At 39.9% G+C, this 22,643-nt stretch overlaps 1 protein-coding gene and 1 pseudogene across 10 annotated transcripts in view; both read left to right on the forward strand.

Annotated features, from left to right (window-relative positions):
* CFAP91 (cilia and flagella associated protein 91) overlaps positions 1-22,268 on the forward strand; it is a 61,230-nt gene extending 38,962 nt beyond the window's left edge. For 3 of the 10 annotated variants that reach the window (XM_070072179.1, XM_070072183.1, XM_051819003.2), the window contains 5 exons: positions 3,496-3,717; positions 7,351-7,499; positions 8,069-8,160; positions 11,751-11,924; positions 21,942-22,268. In XM_070072179.1, coding sequence (XP_069928280.1) covers positions 3,496-3,717; positions 7,351-7,499; positions 8,069-8,160; positions 11,751-11,923 — 636 coding nt within the window. In that variant the 3' untranslated portion in view covers position 11,924; positions 21,942-22,268. Of the gene's footprint in view, positions 1-3,495; positions 3,718-7,350; positions 7,500-8,068; positions 8,161-11,689; positions 11,925-16,644; positions 16,811-18,135 lie in introns of those variants that run through there. The other 7 variants (XR_011387906.1, XR_011387905.1, XR_011387908.1 and 4 more) reach the window with 7 other exon arrangements.
* LOC108178001 (eukaryotic initiation factor 4A-II pseudogene) lies at positions 11,931-17,579 on the forward strand (annotated as a pseudogene).
* Positions 22,269-22,643: the final 375 nt, after the last annotated feature.

Here is a 22,643-nt window from a genome sequence, read left to right on the forward strand (position 1 = left end):
ATAGCAGGGGCCCAAACACTCTGCTGCTTTCCCAGGAGCATTAGTAGGGAGCTGGATCAGAAGTGGAGCAAACAGGACTCCAACTGCACTCATGTGGAAAGCTGGCATTGCAAGCAGTGGCTTAATCTGCCTGGCAACACCAGCCTTAACCTGTCAGCATTCTTAAAGATGAATGGGGTCAGACTTCCATGGAATTGAATAGGGTGTTATTTTCTTTACTTGCACAAACAAGCAAAACAAACACAAAAATTGTATTTGGTAAATTTATTTCAGTTAGTGAGAGCTTAGCAGAATGAATAAGTAATAACAGTAGCACCAACAAAGCTGAGAAATTAGATATATTTTAAAATATCAGAGGCAGGTGTTTGGGCAGTGGTTAAATTGCCACTTGGCACACACACAGCCCATATTGGAAGGCCTGGTTTAAGTCAGGGCTCCTCCACTTCTGACCCAGCTTCCTGCCCACCTCCCTGCTAACGAACATCCTGGGAGGCAGCAGGTGTTGGCTTAAGCACTTGGGTTCCTGCCTCTGAAGGGGGAAACCCCTGATGGAGTTCTAGATTCCTGGCTTTGGCCTGGCCCAGCTCTGGCTGTTGCAGGCATTTGAGGAGTAAACCAGTGGATGGGCTCTGTGTCTCTGTGTCTCTCTATGACATTGACACTCTGATAGAAAAATCAGAATCCTTGGATGGTTCTGATGATGGACAAGTAAATGCGTCTGAGGCAGCCCAGGCTTCTCAGCTCAGGTGTGCCTGTTAGTGAACGTTCACATTGCCTCAGGCATGTCGGCTGAAATCCAAGGGTGGCAGTAAAGGAAGAGCTGCTGCTGCTGCTGCTGCTGCTGCTGCTGCTGCTGCTGCACACAGAAGCCTCCAGCCCTGCTGAGCCTCCCTTCTCCTTCTCTGAGTTCTGTGGAAAACGGGCCCGGGAAATGCGCAGTTCCCAATTACGTAAGGTGTTATGTGACTGTAGCAGAGTCACTTTCCTCAATGTTCTCACTTGATTTCAAATTAGATTTTACTAGCTGAGCACGCCCAAGTTTCTTGCTGAGGGAGGAGGTTAGACATGAGCAGGTGGCCGCCTGAGGATTTTAAAGGTTGCATCTGCACCCCAGGTGGAGGCACCTCTGCTCCCTGGAAAGAAGGGGATGATCCATTTTGGTCCCTGGCCTGAATATTTATGAACGCAAGGAGCTGTGAGATAGATAGATGACTGTCATTCCGCCCTTTCTTCCCATCTCTCCTTACTTGAGCTTTGTGGGTAGAAAGTATGTGTGGGCTGGGAGGTAGGTGAAGAGGAGGAGGAGGGTGTCACGGGGACAGCTGCACTTGACCGACCCTCTCACCCACTAGCCCAATGGCCTCTGAGGCCTATGGGCATTCCTTCCCTTCGGATGCAGACCGGAAGTGGGGGGCGTGGGAGAGAGCAAAGCTGAAGTAGCATGTGGCCACAGCAAGAGCCTTTCCCTTATATCTAAGGATAGCAGAGTATAGGAGGAAGTCACACAAAATAAAGAAAACTTTGTTTTTAATTTTTACATTTTATTTTGTGTGAAAAGGGGCAAATTTAGTGAATTATTTTCATCTTGTACATAAAGTTATCATTTTAAAGCTTTTTCACACCCATGCTGAAAATCTGCAATTTGGTAAAAATGAAAGGAACGTGAATTTCCCCAAAGGACTTTATCACATCATTATTTACACACACTCTGTGAGAGTTTTTCACACCATTATTTACACACACTCTGTGAGAAAGTTACAAATATTTTCTCAGTGATCACAAGTTACCAGAAAATAAAAGATTAAATTTATACAGATATTGATTTAGATATCAAATACATACAGAAATGATGAAAAAACTTTATGCAATTGACTTTGACCTCTGTCTTCAAAAGATTTGCCCAGGGACATAAGCTTTTCTTTTATATAAATGACTGTGGCTGTATTTAAAATTCAAGAATCAAAGGAAGGAACCCAGTTAATCACAGTATTCTTTTTTTAAAAAATATTTATTTATTTATTTGAAAGTCGGAGTTACACAGAGAGAGGAGAGGCAGAGAGAGAGAGATCTTCCATCTGATGGTTTGCTCCCCAGATGGCCGCAACAGATGGAGCTGCACCGATCGGAAGCCAGGAGCCAGGAGCTTCCCCTGGGTCTCCCACACAGTTGCAGGGGCCCAAGGAATTGAGCCATCTTCCATTGCTTTCCCAGGCCATAGCAGAGAGCTGGATCAGAAGTGGAGCAGCCAGGAGTCAAATTGGCACCCATGTGAGATGCTGGCACTGCAGGCAGCGGCTTTACCCACTATGCCGCAGTGCCAGCCAAATCACAGTATTCTTAAAATCCTTTCTCAATATTAAAGGATCACCACCAAATATATAGCCCCATAACACAAATATTGCTGGGAGAGGGTATTCATGTCATACAAGGTTAGTAATACTGAAAACAAACTCTGAAAACCTGGCTTAGTGTCTATAGAACAAGAAGTTGATAACAGCTTTAGCTTTCCTTTTACACAGCAAGGAAAAGGTTAAAGGATTGAAACTACCAAAAGTCTCCAAATAATCCTAACAAAAAACATGAACAGGAACAGAAAATGAAAGGATGCCCTGGTCAGCAACCATAAGAGAGAACGGGGAGTGAGTCGTACGGCTGGAGCTGTGGCTAAGACATAAATCTCTGCATGAACTTTAAACGTTTCTTTTCTCCATGTGTCAAAGCCAGGACACAGGACTCCACAGATAGGTGCCGAGGCTTACTCCTGGCCCAGAGCGCCAAAGGCTCCCGATTTTCCTTCTGATCGTGTAAACATTTAGGCTTTTTCCCGGGCTGTTTGTGAGATGGTTCTTAGTAGCTCTGAAGTTATTAAAAGACTCAGAAGTATGAAGGTTTTCTACTTTCATGTTACTGGAGATCATAAAATTCCCCAAACTTGTGTGAAAAGACAAGACATTAAAAAATGAAAACGATCTTCATAGCATCTCAGCCTTTTGGCTAAGATCAAGTGTAAAAGATTTAGAAGTATCGTGAGTGAATTTCTAGGAGATTCTATTTCATTAATCCCCACTATTATCTTTAATAAAAACCTTGACATTTCCCTTCATGTCTGGGAAGACTTACTTTATCTTCTAGATAAAGTTGAAAGAAAAAGCCATTCTGTGCGCTGGCTCACAGAAAGGTTTTTCTGAATCCTCTTCATAATTTGGAGATCACAACCCATCAGTGCCTGAGGAATCTACTTTTTCATATCTAAGCTTGTAATAAGTTTTCCTAATAGGAACCTGTGAGGAGGGGAGATAATATTACTAATAAAACTAGGCACGTTCTGAAAGTGAATTGACTCTCAGAAGTTCTGGGGAATCTAGCATCCTTCCTGATAACCCCTGCTCAGAGAGGAATTTGATATTATATTAATTTGAGGAATTAATATTATATAATAATATTATAAAGAGAGGAATTTGCTATTATATTATAATAAGTTGCGTTATTTTCAAGGTGTCACTGATTGAAAACCATTTGGCTGGCCTGGAGGGAAAGGCCCTGGCAGACATGTTCGACTTCCTGTCCAAAGAGCTGGTGAGACTGCAGGAAGAGAGGAGGATCCACGCCTTCGCCATGCTCGCAGAGCGCCAGCGACGGATGCGGGAGGCGGAGGAGAGCGGCCGGCGCCAGGCGGAGCAGAGGCGCCTGCGCGAGGAGGACAAGATCTTCAAGGAGGTAAGTCGGGTGGCCGGTGCTCAGAAGCTGCCTGGAAGGCGCGGGTCCAACAAAAGAGCCACATACGGTGAACCGGCATTTGTTTCTTGGTTTTCCTACTATATGCTGAGTCCTGTGCAAAGGCACTGTGGGCTGTTTTGGAAAAAAAAAAAAAAAAACAACCCGAGAAGGTCCCTTCTCTCCTGGAGCGTAAGTAACACGGGAATATAGGGCAAAAAATGCCATGAGTTCCATGAAGCAAGCACATGGAGCTCAGGGATGTATTTTAAACAGATTCCTCTGCTTGCTGTGTGGAGAATAGGTCGGGGGCGGGCGGAGTGGGAACAGGGGCGGGGCGGGGTGGGGGCAGAGAGGCTGTTGAAACAGTGAGGTTGGGTGAGAATCAGGCAGAATCCAGTCTGATGTTTCGGGTGTGAGCAGCTGGTAGATGACGGTTCTGGCTTCTGCCCTGGCAGGTGGAGAGGGGGACAGTGCAGGGGCGGAATCCGGAATTCAGTTTACATTCATTTTGGGACAACTTAGTGGAAGTCTCACGTCTGTGGGTGGATATACAAGATGAAACTTAGAAGAGAGGCTTGGCTGAAGATGGACATTCGAGAACTAGGGTACCAGGCTGGTGAATGAACATTCCGACCAGGGTGTGATGGGTGTGAAATGCCAAGGTGACCAAGATGCAAATTCAGGGGAGCTTCTAGGAACCAGTAATATTTGGAAGTACTCTCACCGCATAGAGAATACGGGAGGTCACGTGTTGACGTTGGAGGGAGATCTCTTTAAAGGGAGCTGCGCCATGACTAGCACTACCCTGTCCCCACGCCTAGAGGTGCTTCCCTGTTCCTGTGATCAAGGTAACCAGAAATGGGAAAGAGAAAAAGAACCAGCCTGGAACTAATGAACATTTCTCTCCAAGAAGCTGTCTGAATCCACGTGTGAACTACTTGAGCTCAACACCTTAAAAAACAAAAGCAACACACCTTGTCAATTTGGAATTCTTATTTGGTCTGAGATTTTGATGTTTTAGCTAATTCTGATGGAATTAAGGTCAATCCATTAACAGTATTTGGTGTGTATCTTTTTAATGGAAAAAAAAAAAAAGCTTTTTGGTTGAAACTAAACAGATTACCCTCCCTGAGTACAGTTTAGCAAGTTTGAAGCTATAAGCTGTCACGTTCAGAGTTCTAACTTTGGTTGCAGATTATCTATAATGTTTAACACTGTATAATAATCACTGGTATTCCAGCTTCCTACCACCTTAACACATTTTTCTTCAAAAAAAGTTACTGAGATTTATAAATTATTGACAGACCAGCCCCTACCATCCCCTACCTGATACCCTGAAGGAAAAACCAGCTGGGAACGAGAATAACTAATGAGGGTGAGAATAAAAATAAATGGGATAGAGGAACCGTTGTTCTCAAGAACAGAGACAGGAGCAAAGCTTCTTGGAAGCTGTCTTCTGAATGGTGACGAGGCCAGCAAGTGCCAGCTGTTTCTAGGAAGGGCAAGTAGGAAGCTAGGATAAGTCTTCCAGCTGGATTTCAGGACCACTTATACAGAGAACCTATTAGCTACAGACCCACGATTCAAATACCATCTGTCATTTTCATTTTCAATCATTCTAATTAAAATACAGTTTCTATTTTCCTTCCTACATTCCTAACCTCTCTTCATATAGATCCCCTTGATAAAAATGAAGGTAAATATTCTTGCACATAAATATATCAAAAGACAGGCATATATTTAATAAATTTCCATAAAAATAGCACATAGAAACACAGTCCCATTCATACTTAAATATATGTGCACTTTTCCAAGCATGTACACAAGGAAATGTCCACCCATATTTTCCAGTATGTAGAGTATTATCAAAACTATGGAGGAGCATACAGAGACACACATGTGGCCACCCAGATTTCCTCAGTAGCCTGTGCACATATAAGCACAATGTGTACAAAAACTTACTCATTTATAAAGTAATATATATATAATATAAAGTAAACCCACAAGTGCACATGTTGGTCTTAGTGGACCACATTATCCACTTCTCTACTATTGTATGACTTGGCTGCCTGGCTGTCACATGTAGGTGTGATCTGCTTCCTAAATGAGACAGTGGGCTCTGGGGGGTGGGTCTGCTGTCTGTTCCCTTTTTGTCTACCCTAACACCACCAAAGATCACGTACAAAGTAGACATTTAGCAAATATATTTTGGTTGGCTGGTCATTTGGTTGGTACTGCATTAAGCTGGCCATTGAGACCCACCCATAAAGAAGGCATGGGGAGTCAAGGCTGGTGTTTACAGGTTTACACAATACTCATACCTATTACATACTCAGAGTCAACCTGCAATGCCAGTCGAGAAACAGATACTGAATTGTTACTGAGTCTCAGCCATGGCCCCGTTACAAGGAAACATGCAGACCTGAAATAGAAAAGTGTTCTGCAGCAGTCTGCTTCCCTCTGGTTGTCCTGCCTGCCCACTGCTCCCTGGCAGTGTGTTCAGTAAGTCCACTCTGCTCATAATCAGTCAGTCAGTCAGTCAGTCAATGATGTCCTGTCCCCAAGAAGCTCATAATCTACCATGGAAACAGGATATATACACACATATATATGTATATACAACTATTCTGCACTCAATATTTACGATACTTCTTGTGTATATACCAGTAAACAGGCAAAACTGAACTAGACAGCTCATGACTGCATACTTAGGGAGCGAAATTATAAGGAGAAAGAAGTGCTTGCTCTGGAGGTAAAAAGGGGTTGTGGTCAGGAAGAGCCCACAGAGCCTTTCTATGTTACTAGCAGTAGCTACATGGGTACTGGCTTTACCAGAATTCATTACACTGTACATTTATGTGCTCTGCACTTTTCAAAATCTCTATTTCACAATTTCAAGAAGGCTTAAAAAGCAGCAAATCAGGGCTAATAATGATTGTTCAATGAATTCGCCAGACACTCAGGATCCATACAGCATTCTGCTATTCGAACACTAAGGCGTGGCCATTGTGTTAATTTAAGATGACAGCTGGTGGTTTAGAACTATGTCCTCATACAACAAGAAATGAAATGAAAAACAAAGAAGCCAGGGCTCTCTCCCTTTAAGAATCCTTTCTGGAAGGTGCACCTGTCACTTCTGTATATATTCCCTTGATCAGAACTTGGTCATAGAGCTGCTCTGAGTGCTGAGAGACGTGGTCTTTATTCCAGGCACTAATTTGCCAAGCTAAATTCCAGGGATCCTATCATTTTAGAGGGCAGAAAGGACATTGGAAAAGATCCCATAGTCTCTGCTACAGTTAGATCATTGGACCAGGTCATAATGCTGGTGTGAACAAAGCCAGGATCCAAATAAGTATAGTTGATACTGAAGCCCATAATCTTCCAGCAGTGCTTTACTGCCCACCCCAAAGTAAGATCCTTAATTTTACAGTAGGCATAATGGGTGGGGTTGCCCATAATGGATAGCTAGGTGGAGGAGAAACAGACTGACTTGATGGTAAAGGAAAGGAGCTATTGACTTAATGGACAAAATATACGTGCTTTAAAGAAGTCAACCAGTGTTTGCCTGTTTTTCTTATTTGTGATAGCATTGCTGTTCTCAGTAAGTGGGGGTATTTTCACTTTATGTAGGTCATTAAAGTTCATCAAAGTACTGTATCCTCCTACTTGGAAGAGATAATCCTAAATACTGAAGAGAATACCGCAGAAGAACACGCCAGGGCAGAAATTGAAAAGATGGCTGAGGAAATCAATGACATTGCTTATGAAATGGAAAATCGGTATGTAGCAAGAAACTTGTCTGTGGACTGGACAGCCCATTTGCTGTTCTATGCATTTTGTGGGGAGTGCTTAAGACTTCACCACCAATCAATCTCCATTGCTTTCTTAGCGTAACTCTTTAGAATCTAACACGGTTATACATCTAGATGGAAGGAGAACAGGAAATTGAATTTTCAGTTATCTGTTGCAGTCTGGATGATTTTCATATTACTCACATCTAGAACACGCAGAAGCATAGAAGCACTGTGAATACACGTGTGCTTCATTGCTAGGACTTCGTCCCAAGGCTTTTGGCTTCCATGTGGGAGCTGTGTTTCTCATTTTCTCTTCCTAGTGGTTGGCGGGGTGGGAGGTGGTAAAAGAAGGACAGGGTCAAATCCAAGTTTTCTATGGAGTTAAACCTGCTCGCTGGGAATGTGATGTTTCACATTCCTTAATCAAGGAGCTGGTGCTGGCAGGACTTGAGCAGTAGAGCTGCCGAAACAAGCATGGAAGAGCCAAGTGCAGATCTGCAGCTCCAGCCAAGAAACAGAATTGAAAAGTTTTTTTTTTTTTTTTAATGTTTCAGTCGAACTCGTCTTCAGTCAGAGGAGATTGTTGCCGAGTTGGTGTATAGTTTTCTGATCCCAGAAGTGCAAAAAGACTTTGTTAAAGAGAAAGGTAAGCCAGAGGCAGCGCTTCACTTTAGGATCTTTAAAAGATGGAAATCATTTTCAGGGTCCCAGAGTTAAAAACAGAGGAATGAGGGAATTTCTGAAGGAGAGTGAGTGAGTTTTCTTATTTCAGAGCTTGCCAAGTTCTCTTCGTGCAGTCTGATTCCACAATATAATCCCCCTGGAATAGATGGGATGCAGTTCTGATAAACTTAACAGATTACCAGATACAACCTTCCGTGGAAGGGAGTTTCCAGGTTCCCAGAAGAGGTGTATTTTATGACTCAGACCATAGCAGCCCTTTGGAGGCAGGGCACGTGTGAAGCACAGTTACCTGAATGGCCTACCTCCACTACTCTGCTCTGCCCGAGCCACAGATCTCTTTCTTTCTGCTGGGGCCACATTTAAGTCTAAATATCCTAATTTGTCATTGGTCAAAAGTGTCATTTAAAAACGTTTATTTGAGAGAGACAGACAGAGAGCTTCCATCTGCTAGTTCACTATCCAGATGTCTGCAGTGGCCAGGACTGGGCTGGGGTTCGTCCAGGGCTGGAGCTGGGAGCTGGAAACTCACTTTGAGTCTCCCGTGTGAGTGGCAAAGACCCAGCTAGCGCTCTGAGCCATCACCATTGCCCCTCAGGCTATGCATTAGCAGGAAAGTGGGATCAGGAGTTGGAGCCAGGAACTGAACCCAGCCGCTCTGATTTGGGACACAGGTGCCTTAATTACTAGACCAAAGGCCTACCACAGAAGTGGCACAGTTTTAAAGGTTAATGCTTTTAGACAATAGAGGAGGAAAAAAATATGTATTAAACCGAAGAAGGTTTTGCTGAAGCTTTGGTGGTGGGCCTGATCCCAGAGGCAGGGAGGGAACCAGGAGAAGACACTATTTCAGGTAACTGACAGCTCAGAACCCTTCAGGACTATGAAGAATCTGAGCAGGTGTAAGCAGGTATTGTGCAGAATTTCAGGTTGCTCTGTCAGGCATGTAGGTGTGGCAGGGTTCTAACACATTTGGGGAAGACAAAGCAATACCTTACTGTCCCATTACATGGTGGTTGTATAATTTTTAAATGGGTACCCTTTAGTAATAAGCATTTAGTTTGTTTCCAGTGTTTTCTTTCCACCATAAGTGATGAAAGCATCCTATTTTATATATATCCTGGCCAGGCTTCTCAGAGTAAATTCCTAGCAATACAGGTGCTGGGACTGGGACATGTGTGCTTTACATTTTACCAAATTCATATTTGCATCAACAGTGTATGATAGTGTTTCTGGGAACAAAATTCGATTTTCAGATTCTATTATAAAAGGGATCCATGTTTTCTCAGATCCCTGAGAAAATATGCATCTCATTTCCACTTCTCCAAGGATCAAATCAAGGCCAGCTCGCTTCAGAGCCACTGAAGGAGAGGGGAAACCAGTGGGCTAATATTTGCTAGTTTGACACCGCCCTCCCCCCTGCCCCAACTGTCCTGGGTCTCAGGGGAAGGGCTCGGAGGAGGAGGTGAACTGAAGGAGTCCAGGGGGACCTGTCTGGGCAAGCTGGGTGTCCTTTAGCCTCTTCGCATTATATTCTTGCCACGTCAAAAACGCCATAAGGCCAGGAGCACACATTAAGTCTTTTTCAAACAAGTTTGAACTAGTTTGCCTTTTCAAACAAAAGAAATGTATTAGTGTATTTACTCTTTTTTAAAGATTTCTTTATTTTTATTTTTATTTGAAAAGCAGAGTTACAGAAAAGCAGAAGGAGAGAGACAGAGACAGAGAGACAAAGAGAGACAGAGACAAAGAGAGACAGAGAGGTCTTCTATTCCCTGGTTCACTCCCCGAATGGTTGCACGACTGGAGCTAGGCCCATCTGAAGCCAGGAGCCAGGAGCTTCTTCTGGGTCTCCCACACAAGTGCAGGAGCTCAAGGACTTGGGCCATCTTCTACTGCTTTCCCAGGCCATAGCAGAGAGCTGGATCAGAAGTGGAGCAGCTGGGACTTGAACCAGCGCCCATATGGGGATGCCGGTACTGCAGATGTGCTATACCACGGTGCCGGCCCCATATTTATGCTTTATACAAAATTAAGATATTATTATATATAGAACATTTTGAATTATCACACTTTTTAAAAAGCTGAGGGGTCATAAAGACCTTAAAGAGACTTGTGAAATAACGGTAACTACCCAATCGTAAATGCATGTTAAGTTCTAGTGAGCATACTAAGCATTTTAAAGTGTACATTATCGTGTTGTACTTTGCGAATTAAGGGTAAAACTACTATTCAAACAGTACTCTATACTTTGTGTGTCTGTGTGGGTGCAGTCTGTTGAAATCTTTACTTAGTATATACTAAGTTGATCTTCTGTATATAAAGATAATTGAAAATGAATCTTGATGAAGAATGGGATGGGAGAGGGAGTGGGGGATGGGATGGTTGCAAGTGGGAGGGAGGTTATGGGGGGAAAAGCTGCTATAATCCAAAAGTTGTACTTTGGAAATTTATATTTATTAAATAAAAGTTGAAAAGAAAAAATAAAATATACATTATCTCAATGTCTTACAACAGCTGTAGATGCATTCTTGTCTCTTTGTTAAGAAAATTAGTGTGTGGAGACACAGAGCTTGAAGATTTGAACCATTATCTGTGTGTCTCCAAAGACCCCACTTTTTCAACCATACTACTGCTAAGTGCTATGAGCTGCTGTGTGAATTACCCTCTGTAAGATCACTGATAGCAAAATAGCAAAGAATTCACGCATTTTTTACTGTCCTTTACTAGTGTGCGACTGAACAAATTTCCTATCTCTCTGAAAGTGGAGATATTAATAATATTCTCTTTGAGGGTTTTGGGAAGATAAATCAGTAGTGATATGTCAGCTGCTTAAAACAGTGCCTGACACGTGTGAGGACAACATCATCAACATTATCGTCTTCATCACCACTCCTTTCTAAGGATTCTGATGCTTAGTATTTCTCTACTAAGCCTTGACCATAAATATCCCTAGAATTCAGAGCTGTGATCACCTTCTAAAATCATGAGCTTAGAAACTCATCGTCAATCAAAAAGTACCCTCCGTGTTAGGAATTGAGTCTCAAAGAGAAGTATAAGACAAAGTCTTGACTTTTAAGTCATTTATAGTCTAAATGGAAAACACAGCGTAGCCCGCCTGAAATGCTTCAACAGTGAACAGGTTGGTACACATTCAGGTGGTAAATGGTAAATGTGGGCCGACATAATCAAGAGAGAGTTCCTGGGGGACCTGGAACCTGAGCTGAGCTGCGCTAGAGGGCTGGGATCTGGAGTGCAGGCCTTCCAGGCGAGGGAGACTGCTGAGTCAGGAATGAGGATGAGCCTGCAGGTGGGGAGGTTGGCCAGACCAAGCCAGAGTGGGGACAGAGGATGCAGCAAGAGGTAATGTGTGCATTTGGTTTACCCTGAAAAGAGATCCTTCTAAAACAGAGAGCAGGTCATTTCTACTTAACCCAATCAGTCCTAAATGTTGGTTTGCAAAATTACTGTTTCTGTCGTTACTCCCTTGAAAGCATTAGGCAGTGGTTTCATGGAGACTTTGAGAGTGAACATTCTTCTGTGGCTTTGGTGCAGTGAGGAATGCCCAGCGGAAGCACATTCTCGCGGCCCACCAGATCATCCACGGGCACACAGAGGCTGTGGTGCAACAGAGACTCGCTGAGCAGCAGCAGGAGCAGGAGCAAAATGAGGTCTCAGATGCCGCCAGGGCGCTTGAGGAAGAAACTCAAAATGAGCAAAACAGCTAAGGTGAGTTTGATTTTCTATCTGCAAAGAGGGAGAGAGAGAGAAAGAAGGAGGAGGAGGAACTGTTGCATTGTTCAGCTTTGTGCCACGCCCTAACAAAGGTACAAAAAGGTTGCCCACTGTTCAAGCAAATGAAGCACTTGTATTTAAATTGGCGCTTCATCTTGGTTATGGCATTTACTCTTGAAATTATTCAAGAATTAGAGTTGATATTACCGCAATTAAACTCGTGTGATCCAGGAAACAAGGACTCCTGATTATTTTCATGGGTCTTTTCAACCCATGACTGTACCTTGGAACAGATAAAGCTACAGAATGTGTCAGTGTTGTTAAAAGGAAAAGAGAAGCTTGCTCTTGTGGAGGTAGTTAAGGTATGCCCCAAGGCTGGTGCTGGTTGTAAGCCCAGCAGGAGGCACAGAGCCTGCCACTTCTAGCCCAAACACCTTCTGTAATGCCCGTGAGGGCTTGGTCTCAGGCTCAACAAAACATTCAGATTCACATGGCTAGCATAGGCCTCACCTTTAAAAGAAAAAGTTTATTTAATTTTTTATTTAATTTGAAAGGCAGAGTGACACATACACACATGTACAAGGAAAAGAGATTCGCATTGGAAAGGTGCAGGAGCTGCCCCAGCTTAAAAGCCTGATACCCCAGAGCCAGAATCTCCTCTAATAATTCTGAAGAACTAGCTTCCAAGATCCCACAGTAGATGCCCTCACTGACAAAAGTCAGCACGCTCAGGGAACTGTGGTGCTATTGCTTCCTATTAGGTATCAATAATTTATTTGTAAACCTTCCCCGTTCAGAGGTAATTTACCAATCAGGGGTCATTCTTGCCTTCAGTGAAGTTGCTTAGTAGCTCACTGGTGTAAACCACATTATCTGGTTGCTGGGAAAACAGAGCTAAAGAGTCAATTGAAGGTAAAATTGTCATACTGAAGGGGAAAGGGAGTGACCCTTTGTCTATACCTTCTCCCCAAGTCCTTCCACGAAGAGGCACAGCTTCTGCTACTCTGCCCTGAGGGTGTGCTCACTGTCAGGTGGGAGGGAAGGCGGCAAGGCCTAGAGAGACGTTTTAGTCCTTTGGGGCTTGGCAGGCTCTGCTACTGTGCACTCCTATACACATAACTTCCCTTCTCCTGAACATATTACCAAGAACCCTCTGCAAGGGTGCCTGTTGGCATCGTAGGTCCCCATCAGAGGGGTCATGGAAGAAAAAATGAGATGAAGGCCAAGTTAAAAAAGAGAACGGTGAGAAAACTGTTAAGTGACTCTTGAATGTCATGCTATGGCTGTCAATTCCAGCTGAAAAACTTTTGTCTTTAATGATGATTTCTCCGAAATCATTGACCATATAAACGTGTTACCATGTAACATCATATAGTATCTTTAAAACACAAATTCAACAACCAAAACATTTTTGCTACTTTATTATAGGATAAAAGTAAGCCTTAGGGTTGGGGTGTCATTTTTCTGAACTGCAAATTTAATAAGACTGGTAATTTACACAGTTCGAGATAAATATACATGCAATTATTTCTGATTATGATACCTGATTTATGACATTCATAGTGACTTATGAAATCAAGCCAGACAAGTGCAAAAAAAAATCTCTGTTTTGTACTTACAGTAAAATTAATTTAATTAAAACCTATGTAAAGCATATATGACAGTTACAAAATCCAGCTGAAAAAAATCTAGTCCAACTAAATAAAGACAGTCAGCAAAGATGATCAATAAATTAAATGGTTGAAATAAAATGCTTAGTTGCCTTAAAAGTCTATATTCCTCCCTCTTCTGTATTACAGAGGAAAGGATGGAGGGAGAGGTGTGAGATTATTTAATACTGTGTAGGGAAAGAGGCAGTAGGCATGGACCACTGATTTAAAAAGATACATATTTTTTATCGACTTGAAGGCAGTGAGAAGCTAGTAAAAGGAGAGAGTGCCTCAGCCAACTTTTAGACGACAGACATTCCAAGAGTTGGGGCTGGCATTTGGAGCCTGGGGGAATATGTCAATTTTGAAAAATATGGTTGGAACACTGTACAGTGATTTTAAAAGCTTTGCAGAACTAAGGAGAAAAAAACTGGAGTCAGAGTTGAGGCCCTAATAAACCACCCTAATTTGGTTAGGATCTCAAATGCTGTGCATAGTAGAAGTAAGTCAGCCTTGATATATACTAAAGTTTAGCTTCTAATCATCCGAATGGTTTGCAAAAATCTCAATCCCAGAAGCTGATTTAGGGAGAACTTTGATTCCTGTTGCCTCAAGAAATCTGTTAGAAATAAAACTTGCTTTACCTTTGTAGTTAACATAATCCCAGGTGTCAATTTATTATTACAAACAGTTTTTCATATATAATTTCTAAAACAGAATCAGGGATGTCCAGGTATGTGAGGAGAAATAACAAGTGAACAGGTAGCAGGAGAAACACTAGATGACATAAACAGACAAAAAGGGATATAAAATCTTGGAATTATTGTACACAGACTTTATAATAACTCTTATGGAAATATAGCCTCCAGAATTATGAAAAAATAAATTATGGATAAGCTACCATCTATGGTGTTTTGTTATGGAAGCCCCAACTGAGTAAGACAGATTTTGGTACCTAAACACAGGGAAGCGGCTTTGGAACTGGGTAATGGGTAGACACAGGAAGCTTTCCTGAGCCTGCTATTAACAGTGATTCCAGTGAGGTCTCAGATACATGTGGAAGATGCTATTGGAAACTGGAAGAAGGAGGACCATTGTATATAAAGTGGTATATAACTTGACTGTATTCTATTGTTTTATGGAAGGTAGAACTTTTAAGCAATAACATTGATTTCTAAGCAAAGTATTAAAAGACTAACTTGATTCTTCCTGTTATGATAACATGTGAAAGGCAAGAGATGAATTGAAGAAGGAATTGATAAGAAAAAAGGAACAAAAACTTGAGGATTTGGAAAATTCTCAGCTTTTCCATATTGCAAAATATATGAGAGAACATGTTCTAAGGGATGTGATTGAGTAGCCACTGCGTAGTTTCTGGGATTATATTAGAGGAAGCACTGCCAGTTTGGATTGAGGGGGCAGAGGCAGGATGATTTTAAGGAAGGCTGTTGAAATCCTTGGGTTTGACAGGATGAGACAATAGAACTATTGTGCTGTGAACATGCCCTGTCTTCAAGAAGGGAAAATGACCCCAAAGGAGATTCCAAAATCAGTAGGACCATTGCTTCAGTTCCAACAGACCAGACAGCCTCTGTCCAGAATCTTAGGAATGGGACTGTCTGATGGATAGAGCCACAGTCTACATCATACTGAATGGGAAAAGATGAAATAATTTCCTCAAAGGTGTCCACTTTCACTGCTTTTAGACAATATAATATTCGAAGTCTTGGCCACACCAGTTATGCAAGAGAAATATATAAAGACCATCTGAATAGGAAAGGAGGAATCCAAATCATCCTTCATAGTAGACAATATAGTTTAATATGTAGAAAACCTTGAAAATGCCACCAGAAAACTTTGAATGGAAAAAATGAATTCAGTAGGGTTGTCATCCAAAAATCAATGGCCTTTTTATACATCAGTAATCAGATTGTCAGAAAGAAATCAAGTAAGCAACCCTATTCACCATAGATTCCAAAAATGAATAAATAAAATATATAATAATAAATGTAACCAAGGAAGTGGAATAACTGCATACTGAAAGTTATAAAATATTGATGAGAAAAGTAAAGAGAACACTGAAAAATTAAAGATATTATATGTTCATTAATTGGACATTAATATTGTTAAAATGTTCATACTACTGAAAATAATTTACAAATTCAAGACAATGAATATCAAAATACCAATGGCATTCTTCACAGAATTAGAAAATCACTAAATTCATATCCAAAGCAATCCTGGGCAAGAACAAAGCTGGGAGCATTATAATACCTGTCTTCAAAATCTACTACAAAGTTATAATTGAACAACATGGTACTGGCATAAAAACAGACACACATACCAATGGAACAGACTAGATAATCCAAAAATAAATCCATTCTTCTACAGCCAACTTGTTTTCAACAAAGGCAGCAATGATATTCATTGGAGAAAGAAAAGTCTCTTCAATAAATGGTACTGGGAAAACTGAGTGTCTATGTTCAGAAGAAGGAATTTGGACCTTTACTTCACACCACGTATAAAAATTAACTCAAAATGGATTAAATACTTAAATATAAGAAGGAAATCCTGTCATTTGCAACATTATGAATTAACCTGGATGACTGTATACTAAGTAAAATAAATCAGACATAGAAGTACCAGCATAATACCTTCAGCCAGGCCTAAAGTATATGCACATATATGTCTGATCTCTCTTATATGTGGAATCTAAAAAAGTTGAATTCATACAGGTAGACAGTAGATTGGAGGTTACCAGGGGTGGCATACCAGGATATATTAGTCAAAGGATACAGACTTTTGGCTAGGTAGGTGGATTAAGTACAAGAGATCTTTTGTACAGTGTGGTGATAGAGTTAAGAACACATTGTGTTTTGAAAATTGCTGGCAGTAGCTTTTCATTCGGTACTGGGGGGCTCTTTGGACATGCCTGGTGACTCTGCAGACTATAACAAAGAACATGGTGGCTCAGAGGGAATGGACCCTGATGGTGTCATCAGGAGCACCTGGGATGACATTGTAATAACCTTGATGGTAGGAATTTAAAGGAGTCTCTTCTCCAGGGCATCTGTGCTTATGGTTTTGAGAAGCCTTCAGCTATTCAGCAAAGAGCTGTTATTCCTTGCATTAAAGATCCAAAAGGTAATTCTGGCACTTGGAAACTGTGTGGGAGCAACCTGTCATGCCTGCATTGGTGGAACAAACGTTAGAAATGAAATCTGAAAATTGCAGGCAGAAGCACCACATATTTTTGTTGGCACACAGGGAGAGTATGTGATATTAAACACAAGATACCTTTCTTCAAAGTGGATCAAAGTGTTCATTTTGGATGAAGCAGATGAAATGTTGAGCCAAAGCTTTAAGGATCAAATCTATGAGATTTTTCAAAAACTAAATACCAGTATTCAGGTTGTGTTGCTTTCTGCCATGATGCCAACTGATGTGTTAGAAGTGACCAAAAAATTCATGAGAGATCCAATTCAAATTCTGGTGAATAAAGAAGAATTGGCCCTTGAAGGAGTCAAACAGTTCTATATTAACGTTGAAGGAGAGGAATGGAAGTTGGATGCACTTTGTGACCTGTATGAAACACTGACCATTACGCAGGCTGTTGTTTTTCTCAATACAAGGTGCAAAGTGGACTGGCTCACTGAAAAATGCGTGTCAGGGACTTCAGTTTCTGTTCTACATGGTGACATGGACCAGAGGAAATAGATGTCATCATGAGAGAATTCTGACGAGGATCAGCCGTGTTCTGATTGCTTCTGACTTGTTGGCTCGTGGGATTGATGTACAACAAGTGTCTTTGGTTATAAACTATGATTACCTACCAATGGTGGAAACTATATTCACAGAATTGGTAGAGGGGGTCAATTTGGGAGGAAAGGTATGGCTATAAACTTTGTTACTGAAGAAGACAAGAGGATTCTTTGTGACACTGAGACTTTCTACAGTACTAGTGGAGGAAGTGCCCATGCATGTGGCTGTCCTTATTTAATTCCTAGGATGACGTAGTTTGAATGCAGTGCTTGCTGTTGCTGAATAGGCTATCACAATGTGCCTTGTGCTTCTTTCTTTGGGAATATTTGAATCTTGTCTCAGTGCTTATAATGGATCAGAAATACAGATTTTTGATGGCAAAGCAACGTTAGTCGTGAGCTGTTGTGAGGAAAGTCATTGGCTTTTTCCTCTTTAGAGTTAGACTGTTGGGGTGGATATAAAAGATGTGGTCTGTAAAATCTTTCTTTCTTAGACATTTATTTCCTAGTTCTGTAGAAATGGTTGTATTAGATGTTTTCTATCATTTAATAATCTACTTGTGGACTAAAATATATAAGTGCTGTATAAAATTAACCACTTTTGTTAAACTAGCATATCTGCCTTTAATGTGTTTGTCATTAGCCTGAATAGAAAGACCTTTAAAATTGATTTTTTAAAGAGAATATTAGAATGCATTTTGTTTGCTGTTGTGTTTATTCAATTAAGTATTTAGTTAGTGCTAAAAAGAAGAAAATTGCTAACAGTAGATTTTAACTATTTTCACCCCAACAAAGAAAAGCTCAGGACCAGATGTCTACAATGCTAAATTCTACCAACCTCTTAAAGAAGAAATAATTCCAGTTCTTCTCAAACTATACAAAACAATCAAAAGGGAGGGAATCCTCTCAAACTCCTGTGAGCCAGCATCACCTTAATTCCAAAACTAGAAAAAAGTACAGCAACAAAAAAAGAGAACTATAGACCAATATCCCTGAAGAACATAGATGCAAAAATTCTCAACAAAATACTAGCTAGTTAAAGCCAACAACACATCAGAAAGATCATTTACCAAGACCAAGTGGGATTTATCCCTGGTATTCGGAGATAGTTCAATATATGCAAATCAATAAATGTGATACATAACATTAACAAATTGAATAATAAAGATCATATGATTATCTCAATAGATGCAGAGAAAGCTTCTGATAAAATACAACATCCTTTCATGATAAAAACCTTAAGCAAATTGGAAAAGAAGAAACAGTCCTCAACACAATCAAGGCAATATATGACAAACCCACAACAAGATCATATTGAATAAGGAAAAGTTGGAGGCATTTCCACTAAGATCTGGAACCAGAAAAAAAAGAGTCCCACTTCACCATTGCTATTTAATGTAGTTCTGGAAGTTTTAGCCAGAGCCATTAGACAAGAAAAAGAAATCAAAGGGATAGAAATTAGAAAGGAGGAAGTTAAATTATCCCTTTTTGTATATGACATGATCCTATATAAAGGAGAATCAAAAGACTCCACTAAGACTAGTGAAACTCCTAGGAGAGCTTTGTAAATTTTCAGGATCTAAAAATCAACACACAAAATAATAGCCCTTGTATACATAAGCAATACGATGGCTGAGAAAGAACTTATAAGATCAGTACAATTCATAATAGCTACAAAAGATTTAAAAACCTTGAAATAAATTTAACTAAGGATATAGAAGATCTCTACAATCAAAATTATAAAACATTAAAGAAATAGAAGAGGACACAAAAATGGAAAAAATATTCCATATTTGTAGATTGAAAAATTAATATAAAAATGTCCATACTACCCAAAGCAATTTACAGATTCAGTGTCATTCTAATCAAAATACCTAGAGATTCATCCTAGATCAAGAAAAAACAATACTAAAATTCATATGGAAACACAGGGAACTCCAAATAGCTAAAGCAATCTTAAACAACAGAAACAAGGCCAGAGGCTTCACAATACCAGATCTCAAAACATATTACAGGGTAGTTATAATCAAAACAGCCTGATACTGACACAAAACTAGACATGTAGACCAGTGGAACAGAATAGAAACCCCAGAAGCTAACACACATATCTACAACCCACTGATCTTTGACAAATGAGCTAAAATCAATCCCTGAAGAAAGGGCTGTCTTTTCAGCAAATGCTACTGGGAGAATTGGATCTATGCATGCAGAAGTATGAAATAAGACTCCTACCTTACACCTTATGCAAAAATCAACTTAAAATGGACCAAGGATCTAATTATATGACCCAATATCATCAAATTATTAGAGGAAAACATTGGTAAGACATTGGCATAGGCAAAGACTTCTTGGAAAAGACTCCAGAAGCACAGAAAATAAAAGCAAAAATAGACAGATGGTATTACATCAAGCCAAGAAGCTTCTACACTGCAAAGGGAACATTCAACAAAGTGAAGAGACAACCAGCAGAATGGGTGAAAATATTTGCAAACTATGCAACTGATAAAGGATTCATATCCAGAATCTGTAAAGAGCTCAAGAAACAACAAAATAAACAATCCAGTTAAGAAATGGGCAAAGGACTTGGACAGGAATTTTTCAAAAGAGGAAATTCAAAGGACCAACAGACACATGAAAAAATACTCAGGATCACTAGCCATCAGGGAAATGCGAATCAAAACCACAGTGAGGTTTCACCTCACCCCAGTTAGAATGGTCTTATACAGAATTCAGCGAATAATAGATGCTGGTGAGGATTTGGGGGAAAAGGTACCTTAATCCACTATTGATGGGAATGTAAATTGGTGCAGCCATTATGGAAGACAATATGGAGATTTTCAGAAATCTGAAAATAGATCTACCATATGACCCAGCCACCCCACTCCTGGGGATTTACCAAAATGAAATGAAATCAATAAATGAAAGAGTGATCTTTACTCCCATGTTTATGGTAGCTCAGTTCACAATAGCTAAGATGTGGAATCCACACAGATGTCCATCAACTAATGACTGGATAAAGAAAATGGGGTAAATGGGGTATATATACACTATGGAATACTACTCAACCTTTATAAAAAAAGAATGAAATCCTGTCTTCTACAACAAAGTGGATGCAAATGGAAACCATTATGCTTAGTTAAATAAGCCAGTCCCAAAAAGACAAATATATTGTTTTCTCTGATATATGGCAGTTAATATAGAATACTAAAAAATGTGTAGGAATGAAATGGACATGTTATGATTATTATATTTAGCCTTTGTTTATACTCCTGTGGAACTATGGTCTTCCTGCTTTTTACTTGTGGAATATTATGGTTAGCGGTGAATTAAATTCATGACTTTAGAGTGGATTGAAATTTTGTCTTTGTAAAAATATTTTTAGTAAAAAAAAAAGGATGGAGGAGGATTGAGGGAGATAGAAGAGGGAGGGTAGTGTGATATCTTCTTAGAACTGTACCTATGAAACACATGAAATCTAGTCACTTTATATTAATAAAAATTTAAATAAATAAGAAAATTGCTGAGTAGATTTTAACTGTTTTCACCTCCAAGAAAGATTGTGAAGTGATTCATATGTTAATTAATCCAATTGAGCCATTTCACAATGCATGCATATTTCAAAAGCATGTTATATATGATAAACAAATACAGTCTTTGTCAATTAAAAAATAGTGAAAGATATTGGCTAAAAGGCAAGGTGAAATGGAAAGAGACTCAGAAACAATACTCATGACCTCCAACATCTGGGCATCAACTTTTCTGAAACAAATGTTCCATACAAACTGCTCTTTGGGACATTCAGAAGCAGCCCTGCTCCTAATATTTGCAAGACCCAGCTCAATAAATTAGAATAAATTAGAGCTTCATGTCATATGCAAATATTTAGAAGTTATAAATCCAGCTAACATACTATTAGGTGCAATGTATTCTCCCCACCTACTTTGACACACATATCCTTAAAATGATAAAACTGAAAGACATGTAAACAGCTGTGGTCTTTTTGTGGTTTCAAGTTGCCAAAAATAAAAGATGATGACTTTAATTATTGTGCATGTCTGGCTGTACTATTGATGATCCATTGATCATCAACATTGTTAAGTAATAAAATAAAGGTATGCATATTTGAAGGAAGTTAGAAATACATATGTAAATATGTACATACAAATGTGTGTATGCATGTCTGCAGTATACAGTGAATATTTCTGGGAAGATCAACAAAATATTGATAAGCAGTTGTTACTAGGAATGGAAAGTGGGGATTGGAGGTCATACTGGGAGGAAAGAAACTTGCTTCCCTCATGTTGATGTTCTTTTGTAGCCTGAATTATTTTATGATATAAACATACTGAGTTTTCATTTGTAGCCCAGTTTAATGTAAAGCTTTTTGTGTTTTAAGTGCTGGAATATGGACATTGAGACTTGGGAAGTAAGAAATTGTTAGATCCCTGGGCACATAAGTTGCAGGCTTGAGGTGTCTGAGGCAGTCTGACTTCAAAGGCTCTATTTTATTGTATCACAGTAAGTTTTGCATCTATGTATCTGGTTTATGCGTGTTTCTAGAAGATGATGTAATCATAAGCATCTGTGTTGTTTTATTGCAGATTGTTGATTTTTTTTAAAGGCACCATATGAATCACTGTAAAGAATTCCAGGAGTTTGTGCTTCTCCCAAAGTGTGCAGCTGTCATGGCCCTGTCATTGTGTGATTCTTGAGAAAAGTGATTTATTTTCCTTAAACTCACAATAATTTAAAATGATTTTCAGTAATAATAGTCAGCTGAAGAGCTATGTCCTCTTTGGTTTTTTTCTAGATGTTCAACCTCAAGAGAAAATTTTCTTATATTTCATTCCAACATTTTGTTAGCTACAAAGATATGCTGGCTTGTTGAAACAAACAAAAAATAAATGTTACTGAATATTTCTTGTGCATTCTTGTTTTGTTTTGTATAGGACATTGGGATTATTGACTAAGGTTGAAAACATGCACCCTCTATCACCCAGCATTTAACCTCCTAGATATCTCTGGAAGAAATGTGTGAATATATGCACTAACAGGCATGGCCCCCAAGTATTCATCTCCATTGGAATGGAAAAAATGCACTTTGGTTTGGCCATAACATGGTACATCCACCCACCATTGAGCTCTAGATCCACAGAGAAAGTTAAAAGGAAACTACCCATCCTATGTAATGAAAGATGCTGGAGATGAAGAGAGCTCTCTTTGTTCAATGATTAGCAAGTAGGAAAAAAAATAAATGAACAAAACCATCAACAACAAAGTCACCATGGAGCCCATGTACAGAA

Source organism: Oryctolagus cuniculus, chromosome 4 (assembly GCF_964237555.1).
Source record: "Oryctolagus cuniculus chromosome 4, mOryCun1.1, whole genome shotgun sequence".
Taxonomy (NCBI): domain Eukaryota; kingdom Metazoa; phylum Chordata; class Mammalia; order Lagomorpha; family Leporidae; genus Oryctolagus; species Oryctolagus cuniculus.